The sequence below is a fragment of the Geotrypetes seraphini genome, chromosome 1, assembly GCF_902459505.1.
Source record: "Geotrypetes seraphini chromosome 1, aGeoSer1.1, whole genome shotgun sequence".
Taxonomy (NCBI): Eukaryota; Metazoa; Chordata; class Amphibia; order Gymnophiona; family Dermophiidae; genus Geotrypetes; species Geotrypetes seraphini.
Window position 1 is genome coordinate 160124297 of NC_047084.1, and position 13926 is coordinate 160138222.

Sequence of the window (13926 nt, forward strand, 5' to 3'; positions counted from 1 at the left end):
ATTAGAGGCTCTGGTAGAAACCCATTTACAAAGTATGTATTCTTCCCAATTAATATTTCCAAATTAATAAAGTCTTTTTGCTTATTTGTAAATGGGTTTCTACCAGAGCCTTTAATTCAGTAGCATAATTAAATGAAATAACTATTTCTGTAGTTTATAGGGACAGGTGGGACTTTGGTGGGGACGGGTGGGATTTCTGTCCCCGCGCAACTCTCTACTTCAAGGCTCCGGCTGTAATACAGCTCGTAGCCTTATAGAAATTGCCAGTTTCAAGAATAAAAGGTAAGGGAAAAGGAGGGAGGTAAGGAAATGCATGGCTGGCTGGCGGGAGGGACCGCGTGAAGGGTGCTGGGGATGGGGGAGATGGAGAGAAAAAGACGCTGAAAACAGGGACGGTGACGGGGCGGTGAAAGAGACAGCGGGGATGGTGATGGGGCGGTGAAGGGGACGGCAGAGACAGGGACGGGGCGGTGAAAGGACCAGCGAGGACGGGGCGGTGCAGAGGATGGTGGTCCGGTGATGGGGACAGAATTTTCCCCCGTGTCATTCTCTAGTTAGGACCCAAAGTGGTGACCTGGATTAGAAATTGATTGACTGACAGATGACAGAGGGTGGTGATGAATGGAATTTGCTCGGAAGAAAAAAAGGTGAGTAGTGGCTTGCCTCAGAGATTGGTACTGGGGCTCATTTTGTTTAATATATTTGTGAGTGACATTTCTGATACTTTAGAAGGTAAAGTGTGTCTTTCTGCAGGTGACACCAAGATTAGCAACAGAGTGGACACGCCAGAGAGTAGAAAATATGAGAAGAGATCTTCAAATGTTAGAAGAATGGTCTGATGTTTGGCAGTTAAAATTTAATGTGAAGAAGTGCAGTGTGATGCATTTGAGGAGTTAAAATCCAAAGGAGCTGATAAGCATGGTCTGGTAGAGGGACCTTGGCGTGATAGTGTTTGAGGATCTCAAGGCTACAAAACAATGTGACAAAGCAATGGCCGTAGCCAGAAGGATGCTGGGCTGCATAGAAAGAGGAATTTCCAGCAGAAAAAGGGAGGGGCTGATGCCTCTGTACAAGCCATTGGTGAGGCCCCACCTGGAAAATTGTGTTCACTTCTGGAGGCCATATCTTGCTAAGGATGTAAGAAGACTTGAAGCGGTCCAGAGGAAGATGATGAAAATGATAACTGGATTGTTCCAAGAGACGTATGAGAAGAGGCTTGAATACTGGAATATGTATACCCTAGAGGAAAGAAGGGATAGAGGAGATACGATTCAAGCATTTAAACACTCCAGAGATGGAGAAACAGTAACACTAGAGGGCATGAGATTGCAGGAGGGGGTAGACTCAGGAAGAGAGGGTGGTGGATGTCTGGAATGCCCTCCCTGGAGAGGTGGTAGAGGCAAAAACAGTGACTGAGTTCAAAAATGCATGGGATGGACACAAAGGATCCTTGAATAAAAAGAGGACAGTAACGAGACAAAACTCTACAGAATTAGAGCTAGAACTTCATTATGTTGAGCAGGAGTCTTGCTTAAACGGTGAATCCCAGCGGTGAAGCCGATGCCGGATGGCCATCTGTGGTCTGGATCCAGTATGTGGCAAGGCGGATCTGGATAGGCTGGAGTTAGCTTGGATGGCGACTCCAACGTTGGTGCAAATGCAGGTAGGACTTGTACAGCCTGTGTCCCGTGTGAGTGCAGTAATATGGATCAGGAGCAAGAACGCACATTTATACCACATTCATAGAGTCGGAGCACAGGTCTCGCCTATCTTAGGGGCGAGGGGAAATACATCTTACAGTGGAACTTTGCAAGTAAAATGAATAATTACTGGATTGTTGGTTTAACATTGCCTGAGAAATGTGAATGTGAATGTTGGGCAGACTGGATGGACCACACAGGTCTTTAGCTGCCATTATTTATTATGTTACTACTGTATGTTACATTTATATGATATGCAGCATTTATCCTAATGCGTGACCGCTGTTCCAGGTACTTGATCCCCTGCAATCACATGATGTTAAGTCAGCGGTCTGCGGTCAGAGAGAGGGATTGTTACTCCGTGTCTGCTAAAAAGCTTCTGGCCTTGACACCGGTATGCTGCTCCAGTGAAATTACTCTGACTCTCGGAAGCCAGGAGAGAGATTACATCCTGTGGTCAGCAATTACTAACGACGCAGGTACAAGCAGACTCCTTTTCCTACAAAGAAGAGTATGGGCATCTTTAGTTCTGTTCGTAGAATTCTTTTATGATGCGACATGTGCTTTGTAATATACCATACTAGAGAAATTTCCTCAAACCTAGAGTGGCCAGATACAAAGTCTTTTTCCCCCTTGGGCTTTGCACTGGAGAATGACATGGGGACAAAATTTTTGCCGTCCCTGCAGGAATTCAATTTCCTCATCCCGTCCCCGTGAGTTTTGTTGCTGTCCCATTCCTGTAAGCTCTGCTTTAGCCGCACAAGCCTCAAACACTTATGATTTTAGCTTAGGCATTGGTGGAATGAGGCATTATGACATCACAATTAGAGAATGACACGGTGGCTGTTACCCGCGGCTAACCCTCCGAAATGGTGGAGGGGAAAAAAGCGCTCACTGCGGGCATGGGGACAAGGCCATCCACCGCCCCATGGAGCAGTGAATGGCCTTGTCCCCGCAGTTAAAGGAGGAAACATGCGGGGTCACCTCCCTCCTTCCTACCTACCAAATCTATCTCCCTCCCTCCCTCCCCCTTACCTTCGTGGCGCGTTAGTAAAGTAACTCGCTAAAGCCGGCCAAGCCTGCCTGCAGTTGCATGTGTGTAGGCGGAAGCTTCCGGTTGCATCACAGGAGAAGCTTCCGCCCACACACATGCGACTGCAGGCAGGCTCAGCCGGCTTCAGCGAGTTACTTTACTAATGCACTACGAAGGTAAGGGGAAGGGAGGGAGATTCTCGGGCCGCGCAAGGGTTGCTGAAGGGCATTGAGGTGGCGAGAGGGAAGGGTTGTGGTGGTGGTGGGAGGAAGATTCTGAAGAGGAAGATAGAGCGGGGAGAAGACGTTGAAGGGAAATGGGGAAGTCAGAGGGGAAAGAAGATGCTGAAGGGAAATAGGGAACAGAGAGTGGGGAGAAGACGCTGGAAGGGAAGAAGACAGAGATGCCAGACTATGGAGGCAGCGGAGGGAAGAAGATGGGTGCTAGACCAATTGGGGGGGGGGTGAAGGGAGAGGCACAGTAACAGCAAATGGAAGTCGCAGAGAGAAGACATACAGTGGATGGAAGGAATTGAATGAGAAGATGTGGAAAGCAGAAACCAGACAACAAAGGTAGAAAAAAAAATTATATTTATTTCCTTTTTTTTGCTTTAGGAGAAAGAAGTATATTAGTTGTGTTGGTAAAAATTATAAACAAAGCCCTGCCAGCTGAACATCTCTTTCTCTAGTTCAACAGCCAGAGCTTTGATTTATAAGTAAGGAATAAGCTAAATATTGCAGTATTGAGGCTTGTATGGATGCTGCGGGGATAATAGTCTCGGAGGACAGGGACGGGGCGGGGACAGTGGTCGGGGGATGGGACTGTGGTCACGGGAACGGGGACAAATTTTTTCCCCGTGTCATTCTCTAATCACAGTCTCAGCTCTAGAATGTTGCTACTTATGATTTTAAAGTGTTTGAGGCTTGTGCAGATGAGGACGTAGCTTGCAGGAAGAGGGCAGGAACAGGAAAAGAACTCACTGGGATGGGACAGGAAAATGATTTCCTGCAGGGACGAGGAAATATTTGTCCCCCATGTCATTCTCTGCTTGCACCACTTCTCAATGGGAGGTCTGTGCATATAGCATTAGCTAGTGAAAATTTTTATATTCATAGCTATAAATATTTAGCTACATTTTCAGTAAACTATGTACTTTTCAGCCTTCAGACAGCAACATGCAGATAGAGCAAAACCCCCAAACTCGGTAACCTTGCATGGCCGAGTTATAAATTACTGTCAGGTTTGTAACTTAATGTAATAATTAGTTGCTAATTAGCATTAATGTCTAATTGGCTATAATTGGTTTTAATTATCCATTAATGAATAACTGCCCTAAATTGATATTTAGGGCATGCAAGCGACCCAGATAAAATACAAAAGAACTGCCCCCCTAAAAAACAAACCCAAATCCTGCTGTAAAATGGCTGCATTTCCTATTTTTCTTATTAATGGCCATACACTAATTTCCCTGATACTAATTCCATGATACTATCTGGAATGGCACTACAGTCAATAGTTAAGAACTGGAAGGATGTCACATTGTTAAATTTTCTTTTTCTGGTGGGAAACAGTGCCTCTTTTATAAATATGAAACTAATTTAGCTGAAAGATCGGGGAATATGGCATCATTTAAGGATGTTTGGAGCCCTTTAGAGGGCTTCGTTAAGCAATGTGTGTGATGGAATGATTGACCTGCCAGACATATAGGCGGTAGGGTGGGGGTTTGGGGTCTGGGAGGGAGAGATGGGAAGATAATGACATGTTTTTCGTTAAGAATTTTCTAATGTAATTTTACTTATGTTTATAATGTATTTGTGTGTTGTATTTTTTGTAAGATGTTAAAACTTAAAAGATTGAACTAAAAAAAAATAGCCCCCTAGAGCCAGTCCTGGCAATGCACAAATTCACATGCAGAAATTTGCACTTGCTCCAAATAAGGTCTATGTGTATGCGTGTACTTGGGTATTTATCAAATATGCATATTTATTGCAATTCTGCTATCCAAGCTATACCTCCAGGAATGCCAATGTGCAATGCATTATCATGTAAGTACATGTTTATATTTTCATTTATTTATCTATTTGATTTATATCTGGGCTATGTCTGTCCAGATGAAGCTAAATGTAGCTAAACCTAAACTTCTGTGGTTAGGCCCAAAATTGGATCATCTTCCTTCCACTGTACTTTTGGATTCTGGAGCCTCCCTACAAATTGAGTTCTCTTCTAAGATTTTGGGAATATTTTTTGATTCTTCTCTTACTTTTAAGTATCAAATAAACTCTCTGGTTAAGAAATGTTTTTTCAGCTTACGAATGTTGAGGAAGGTCAGATCTCTTTTCCATCAACTTCATTTTTCTGTTTTGGTCCAATCCCGGTTAGATTATTGTAACGCCATTTATCTTGGCATCACTAAGAACTGCCTTCAAAGACTACAATTGATTCAGAATACCACCATGAAGTTGATCTATGGAAAGAGCAAATTCGACCATGTGACTCCTTTGCTTTTCTCTCTCCATTGGCTCCCGGTTTATTTTAGAATTCATTTTAAGTGTTTATGTATTGTTTTTAAGATTTTACATGGTATCTTTGCTCCTCTTGTTCCTCTGCTATGGAATGTTTATAGATTTTCATATGCGAGAGGCATATTCATCGATTTAAACTTTCTCTTCCTTCTAGGAAAGGAATTCAAGGAGTTAAGAATTTTAGCAGCTCTCTGGCGTTTAAATGTCCCCAATTATGAAATGAACTTCCCTTAATTTTGAAATGTCCCAGTTCCTTCCAACTCTTCCGTAAACTTCTAAAACTTTTTTTATTCGCTAAACATTTTGAAAACTAACTCTCTTGTATTTCAGTTGACTTTATTTTTTTAAATTTATTGTTAACCGCATCGAGCTTCCTTTGGTTGAAGGCCCAGTATATTAGGTTAAGGTTTAGTTTAGTTTTAGTTTATTCAGTAAGATTCAAGGTGGCTGCATAGTTTTATAAGGAGCCTTTTTCACATGTACAGCTGTTGAACAACCTTTATAAATTACCCCCATAGTCTGTATTTTGAAGATTTGCTGTTGTGAAGTCATTTACACAGCAAAATGGTGATATAAAAGCTGATTGTGCCTTTTCTGCAAAAGACATTGCAAATTATTTTGAAAAGAATATTGACAGTATGATTTCGCCTCCTTCCTCGCCAGCGTTGGACCATGATTTGGCTAAAAAACAGTGCGACAAGGCAGTGGCTGCTGCCAGAAGGATTCTGGGCTGTATAAAGAGAGGCGTAGTCAGTAGAAGAAAGAAGGTGTTGATGCCCCTGTACAGGTCATTGGTGAGGCCCCACTTGGAGTATTGTGTTCAGTTTTGGAGACCGTATCTGGCGAAAGACGTAAGAAGACTTGAGGCGGTCCAGAGGAGGGCGACGAAAATGATAGGAGGCTTGCACCAGAAGACATATGAGGAGAGACTGGAAGCCCTGAATATGTATACCCTAGAGGAAAGGAGAGACAGGGGAGATATGATTCAGACGTTCAAATACTTAAAGGGTATTAACGTAGAACAAAATCTTTTCCAGAGAAAGGAAAATGGTAAAACCAGAGGACATAATTTGAGGTTGAGGGGTGGTAGATTCAGGGGCAATGTTAGGAAATTCTACTTTACGGAGAGGGTGGTGGATGCCTGGAATGCGCTCCCGAGAGAGGTGGTGGAGAGTAAAACTGTGACTGAGTTCAAAGAAGCGTGGGATGAACACAGAAGATTTAGAATCAGAAAATAATATTAAAGATTGAACTAGGCCAGTTACTGGGCAGACTTGTACGGTCTGTGTCTGTGTATGGCCGTTTGGAGGAGGATGGGCAGGGGAGGGCTTCAGTGGCTGGGAGGGTGTAGATGGGCTGGAGTGGGTCTTGGCGGAGATTTCGGCGTTTGGAACCCAGGCACAGTGCCGGGTAAAGCTTTGGATTCCCGCCCAGAAATAGCTAGGAAGAGGAAAAAAAAAAAAAAAATTTTTTGGATTGAGTCAGGTTGGGCAGACTGGATGGACCATTCGGGTCTTTATCTGCCGTCATCTACTATGTTACTATGTTACTATGTTACTATAGCCCTGCTGAATGTACCTGGGAGTCTTTTTTTCCAGGGTTGGTGGAGAGGAGATAAAGCTCGTGCTTAAGGAGATGTCAACTTATCGGGGCGTTTCAGGATGTGTGTAGTCCGTATGTGTTGCAAAAAAATGGAGACTTTTGTAGTTCCTGTATTAAAAGTGTTAGTGGATTCAGTGCTTGACCAGGGAGTGTTACCTGATGATTTGAGGGTTGCCACCATGCGCCCAGCTTTTAAAAATCCTGTGTTGGGATTTTCCGTACTAACTAATCCTAGGCCTATTTCTACACTACCTATGCTAGCTAAAGTGGTAGAATCATTTGTTTATCACCAGTTGAAAGATTATTTATCTTCACACTCACTACTTGGTTCATTTCAGTATGGATTCTGTAGAGCCCACAGCACGGAGACACTGATAGCTGCAACTCTTGATGAGGTGCGTAAGGGGCTTGATAGCCACAAAAGTTCACATTTGGATATAAATTACAGAGACAGTTTAATTTGCCCTAACAATCTGATGATCTCTTTTGGACTTATCTGCACTCTTGATACGATGAATCATCACATTGCTGTAGCACTTCTGTGCTTGTGAGCTGGGTGGAAAGTGTTTGCCTGGTTTAGTTCTTTTTTTACAGAACTGTAAGCAGGTTGTTAGGTTTAATCAGAGGATCTCTTCAAGTCGGCAACTGAGGACGGGAGTTCCTCACTTTCAGTGTTTCATTCAATTTATATCTTCAGTCGCTGTGCAAGGTTATGTGTTCTCTGGGAGTATCATACCACAGCGGTTCCCAATTCTGTCCTGGAGGACCACCAGGCCAATCGGGTTTTCAGGCTAGCCCTAATGAAAATGCTTGAGAGAGATTTGCATTAGAGAATGACACGGGGAAAAAATCTGTCCCCGTCACCGCCCCGTCCCCGGCCCACCATCCTCTGCACCGCCCCGTCACCGCCATTCCATTCACCGCCCCGTCACCGTCACTGCCATCCCTTTCACCGCCCCGTCACCGCCACTGCCATCTCATTCACCGCCCCGTCACCGTCCCCGCAGCATCCATATAAGCCTTAGTACTCTAATATTTAGCGTATTCCACCCTCCCTCCACCTCACCTTATATTCGTTCCGAGTTTGCCGGCTTCCTTTTTCCCTAGCCGCACGCGTTCAAAAAGCCGTGCATTTAGCCAGCTCCCTCCCTCCACCTCACCTTAAATTTCGAGTTTTCCGGCTTCCTTTTTTCCGAGCCGCACGTGTTCAAAAATCCGTGCACGCGCGGCTGCGCGAGTCAATCAAACTTCTCCTCTCCTGCAACTTCCTGTTTCCGGTTGCGTCAGAGGAGAAGATTGATTGACTCGCGCAGCCGCGCGTGCACGGATTTTTGAACACGTGCGGCTCGGAAAAAAGGAAGCCGGAAAACTCGAAATTTAAGGTGAGGTGGAGGGAGGGAGCTGGCTAAATGCTAGGGGTGGGCGGGCGGTGGCTGCGGGGACCGCACGATCCTTGATACCTCACTGCGGAGACAAGACCATTCACCGCCCCGCGGGCGGTGAATGGCCTTGTCCCCGTCGCCGCAGCGACTGCTAGTTTTCTTCCCCATTTTCGGCGGGTGACCCGCGGCTAAAATGCGGTGGCCGCGGGTAAACCGCCACCGTGTCATTCTCTAATTTGCATATAATGGAAGTGACAGGCATGCAAATCTGCTCCATGCATATTCATTAGGGCTAGCCTGAAAACCCGATTGGCCTGGTGATCCTTCAGGACAGGGTTGGGAACCACTGTCATACCACATTTACACTTCCTACATCTATCCCAGATGGGATTTACAGGCTAAACCCAAGAATAGCCTTGCTAGGTCAGCCCAATGGTCCATCAAGCCCAGTAGCCTGTTCTCACGGTGGCCAATCCAGGTCACTAGTACCTGGCCAGAACCCAAAGAGTAGCAACATTCCAGCATCTCAAAGAATAGCAAGATGAGATGCCAGTTATAGACTTGCCCTTTATACTTCCTGGAAGTTTGTTATTGACTTATACTTGAAAGGGAAGACGGTGATGCTTCTGGTCAGTGTAGTGGCATGCAATCTAGATCTCGGCAAAGCACTATAAAAAGATAGTTCCTGTCTACTGAAAACTAAAAATGTTAGGACTCTTCAGCTTGGAAAAAAAGATGGCTGAGAGGAGATATAATTGAAGTGTACAAAATCTTGAGTGGAGTAGAACGGGTATAAGTTGATCAATTTTTCACTTTGTCAAAAAGTACAAAGACTAGGGGACACTCGATGAAGTTACAGGGAAAACCAATAAGAGGAAAATTTTTTCACTCAGAGAATAGTTAAGCTCTGGAACGCATTGCCAGAGCGGATAACGTAGCTGATTTTAAGAAAGGTTTGGACAATTTCCTGGAGGAAAAGTCCGTAGTCTGTTACTGAGAACGACATGTGGGAAACCACTGCTTGCCCTGGATCGGTAGCATGGAATATTGCTACTCTTTGGGTTTTAGCCAGGTACTAGTGACCTGGATTGGCCACTGTGAGAACTGGCTAATGGGCTTGATGCACCATTGATCTGACCCAGTAAGGCTATTATGTTCTTACGTACTGCATATCTGGGAACTGCATTTCATGACATGTGTTGTGGTTTCCAAATTTTATTGACTAGCATCTAGGGCAGAGGTGGCAACTTTTTTTAAAACAAATTGCCAGTTTATCCTAAAAATTTGATGCAAGGTTTACAAAGAGCCACAATGGGTAGAGAATGGGTAGAGAAGGGAGTTTGAGGTATTCCAGGCCTCTCACTCTCGCTTCTTTCCCCAAGGTCTAGCTTCTCTCCCCTCTTTCTTCTCTCTAACCATTCACACCTCTCTTCCCTCCCTTGCCTGTCCTCCTCCTTCCAACCCATAGCCAAGGTTCTCTCTTCTCTCCAGGCCCCGACACTTTAATTTGCTTCCCAACCCCACGACCCCCCCCCCCCCCCCCCAGGTTTACCGAGGTACCTGGTGGTCCAGCGGAGTCTTCGTGGCAGGAGCGCAGCCCTCTCACTCCTGCCTCCACATGGCTGCCTTCTAATATGGCTGCTGTGACCGTTCACGACTGCATGCAGCATTTCCTGTAGTACCCGTGAACTGCTGTCTTAGAAGGTAGCCGTGAGGAGGCATAAGCGAGAGGGCTATGCTACTGCCATGAAGCCCCCCGCTAGATCACCAGGTACCTCGGTAGGCCCGGGGGTGGGGGGGGGGGAATCACGGGGTTGGAAGGGAGATTAAAGGGTTGGGGTCTGGAAAGTCGCAGCCATATGGCAGAAAAGCCGCAGGTTGCCAACCCCTGATCTAGGGTATACTTTTACCCTGACTTTCACTAACATTGTGCAATAAAGTTTTAGATATTATGTATTTTCTGTTTATATAATAGCAACTTCTACCTTAAAGCCAAACCTGATTTCTTTCTTTCTTTTTCTAATGCTTATATTGGGCATCTGCTTAGCCCCAATTCAGATAATTGTAGGAAAAACATACTATTTTTTCCCTTTCATGCAGGTTTGAAACAACTTCATTTTCCATGCTGAACCTAGGGTAAGGAATAATAAATGTATTTTATTTTAGGTTACCATGAGCAGTCGGCAGAAGTGCCTGAGGATATATCTGGTGTTGCCTATGGAAAAGCTGTGGGTGCCAGTTACCTTCAATATCTCTGGGAAGCTCAGTCTAGCATCACTGTCTGTATGAAGGACTGTCAAGTCTGGTCTTCACCTTATGATGGGCAAAACCCTGACCCAGACTCTTCTCTTCAAGAGCTATCGGAGGAAGAGAGTAAAAAGGCAGACTTTGTCATGTTCAGGATCCAACAGAGGTCTCAAGTGCATTCAGATTCTTCCCAGGGGACTCCACCGGTACCAAAGAGCCAACTGGAATTGGAGTGGGATGATAGCTATGATACTGGAATCTCTTCTTCAGACACAAGCCTACAACAGCCTCCAAATGAAGCGGGGAACGTAGTTACCCCACAGCCAGTGCAGCCGCCAAAACATATTCAAGAAATGAAAAAGCACGCAATCATGTGTGTCAAGGGGTCCTACATCGAAGATTCAGATTTTCAGGACGATGCAATAGTTTATAGATTGTATGCTCTAAAGGATGCCCAGGACTGTAACGAAGAAAAAGAAGAAAGTGGAACACTGTCCGCAGAAACGAATAGCACCACTCAGAAAATTCATACAGTCAATGGTCTCGTTAAAAATACCCAGCCAGACTCTGAAACGGAAGAACGAAACAGAAAGAAATCAAGTTCGAATCCAGATGCAATTCAAAACCAGAAAAACGTCAAAAAAGCTAAAATGGATCCCCTTGTCAGTCTGGAGCTAAAGATTTGTCCTGAAGCAGATCACAATTCCAATTTTGGGCCCCTGAGCCCTGACAGTGAGGATCTTATTGATCGATATGAGGAAATCATTAAAGTGTTAGACTCCAAATCTGAGGCCTTAGGAGACGAGCAGACTCTCACTTCTTTTCCCTCTCCTGATCCTCTGTCTCCAATGGACAATGATGAGGATGACTTTGAAAACTTTTCAACTGAAACCCCTTCTGTGGAAAGTATCCCTTCACCCTTTGGGACGAAAGATCCTATGGCCCTCGCAAATCATCCTGCTAGAAACCTGGTTGCCCCCTTCACAGGTAAGAGTTTTCATGACACTTTACTTTATAAAAAGGTTCTTTCTTGTGATATTGGTTATTGGACAAATTAGGCACACATTGAATGAAATGAATTTTTTTATTTTTTTTTGCATAGATGTCTAACACAAAGTAGAATCCTTATAGGACTTTGAGTAAATTGCAATAAGGAGAGAAACCAGACTTAAGACATAATGATAAGTTTGCTGGGAACATTATGAAGAAAAAGTGCTATATTGCTTATACTTTTCTTACTTTAAAAGGTTAATTTTATAACAGGGTGGGTGGGTAGGGAAAGTCTGTTTTATAAGGTTCATAGACAACGGCGGGAAAGACAAAAGCGCGCGCCGACAATTGAGCGCAGTGCGCGCCGCTGCGCCGCTCTAAATTACAGTTTTTAGGGGCTCCGACGGGGGGTTTTGTTGGGGAACCCCCCCAGTTTACTTAATAGACATCGTGCCGGCGTTATGGGTGGTTTGGGAGGTTGTAACCCTCCACATTTTACTGTAAACTGAACTTTTTCCCTAAAAACAGGGAAAAAGTGAAGTTTTCAGTAAAATGTGGGGGGGTTCAATGCCCCCCACCCCCCACAACGCCCCCACAACGCGGCGCGATGTCTATTAAGTAAAGGGGGGATTCCCCCCCCCCCATGTCCCCCCATCGGAGCACTAAAAACAGTAATTTAGAGCGGTGCGGTGGCGCGTGCTGCGCTCAATTGTCTGGGCGCGCCTTTGTCCCGGCGCGCTTTTGACCTGACACCGTTTTATAAAGGTAATGTACCAGGGGATGCTGAAAAGTTCTCAGCCCAGCCAAGAAGAGAATGACATAGATATGATTCAATCAATGATCTGAAACAATGTCAAAACATAGAATTTTGTTTCTGCAAATTGGCATTTAATGAAAACAGATAACGCTCTTTTCAGCTACAGTGGTAAAATAATGTTCCGAACATAGGAAGTTGGTTGGTTGGGCTGAGAACTTTTCAGCACCCCCTCATATGCACCTATATGCCTTTACTAATTAACTCACATCCGCTCCATGGCGGGTATAATTGTGTGCATGTATGTATTGTATCAGTAGAAATAGGTGTTTATGTTCCTATGTATAAAATATACACAAAAGTGTTAGTTCTATCCCTGCTTTACCTGTTTTCTATCTCTGAGAATGCCTATGTATAGGGTTACCATATGGCTCCAGAAAAAGGAGGACAGATTGAGACATTCGGGTTTTACTTCCATTGCTTTCATGATCTGTCCTCCTTACTTCCATTGCTGGAATGCGCTCCCGAGAGAGGTGGTGGAGAGGAATACAGTGACTGAGTTCAAAGAAGCGTGGGATCAACACAGAGGATCTAGAATCAGAAAATAATATTAAATATTGAACTAAGGCCAGTACTGGGCAGACTTGCATGGTCTGTGTCTGTATATGGCCGTTTGGGGGAGGATGGGCTGTAGAGGGCTTCAATGGCTGGGAGGGTGTAGATGGGCTGGAGTAGGTTTTAACGGAGATTTCGGCAGTTGGAACCCAAGCACAGTACCGGGCAGAGCTTTGGATTCTTGCCCAGAAATAGCTAAGAAGAAAAAATTAAAAAAATTTAAATTGAATCAGGTTGGGCAGACTGGATGGACCATTCGGGTCTTTATCTGCCATCATGTACTATGTTACTATGTAAGTAAATCCCGGATGTCTCAAACTGTCCTCCTTTTTCTGGACAATAATTCCACGCAAGCTGAATATCAAAAAGACATAGAACCACTACATAGATATTCATATACTAAACCTCATTACCAGAGACTTCAATCTAGCAGGTATACAAAATATCCGGAGAAAAGACCTCAGTGTTCCAAGAGGCAAACTTGGGGAATTTCTATGGCAATTATAAAATTGTCATAGGAAACACAACCTTGGTCTGAAAAACTCCGTTCAAATAAATTATTCTCAACAATACTTATTTCCAAAAATTGTTAGGTAAAAAACCTGCACTTATCTTTAATAATATCTTTTTGTCCTCTGGTATGGGCAAGATCACCGCAACGTAGTGAAGAAAATCATTCGGTGCTGTTGCATTCAGTCTAACATAGCACTGAAGATAACCAGAAAATTTCCAACAGGCCCTGTTTCATGACTGTGCTGCATCAGGGCAATTTCTAAAAAATACAAAACCAGATCAGTTACATACTAGTACATACAGTGCTTCTCAAAAAAACAGCCTTTCCAGTTTAGTTTTACCTCTGAAAGAATGAGCCGCTGCTTCAATGATCCTCTCTAAGAAAATGGCGACCCGGCGTCTGACTCTGCCTTTAAAGGGGCGTGCTGACATTTTGTTAAGCCAGTCATTGCCTGGACAGGGGAACCTTAGCCAATCAGTTAACGTTCCTACAAGAAGAACTAAAAAAAAAGGCTCACTACTCAATTCGGGCATTTAAACCAGTCGGAATGCAGGTTTGTAATCTAAA

The 13926-nt window shown here is 44.3% G+C and overlaps 1 protein-coding gene across 2 annotated transcripts in view; it reads left to right on the plus strand.

Annotated features, from left to right (window-relative positions):
• FAM160A1 (family with sequence similarity 160 member A1) overlaps positions 1–13926 on the plus strand; it is a 241839-nt gene that overhangs the window by 199688 nt on the left and 28225 nt on the right. For both annotated transcript variants that reach the window (XM_033940663.1, XM_033940672.1), the window contains exons 8-9: positions 1992–2179; positions 10406–11473. In XM_033940663.1, the coding sequence (XP_033796554.1) occupies positions 1992–2179; positions 10406–11473 (1256 nt within the window). The remainder of the gene's footprint in view (positions 1–1991; positions 2180–10405; positions 11474–13926) is intronic.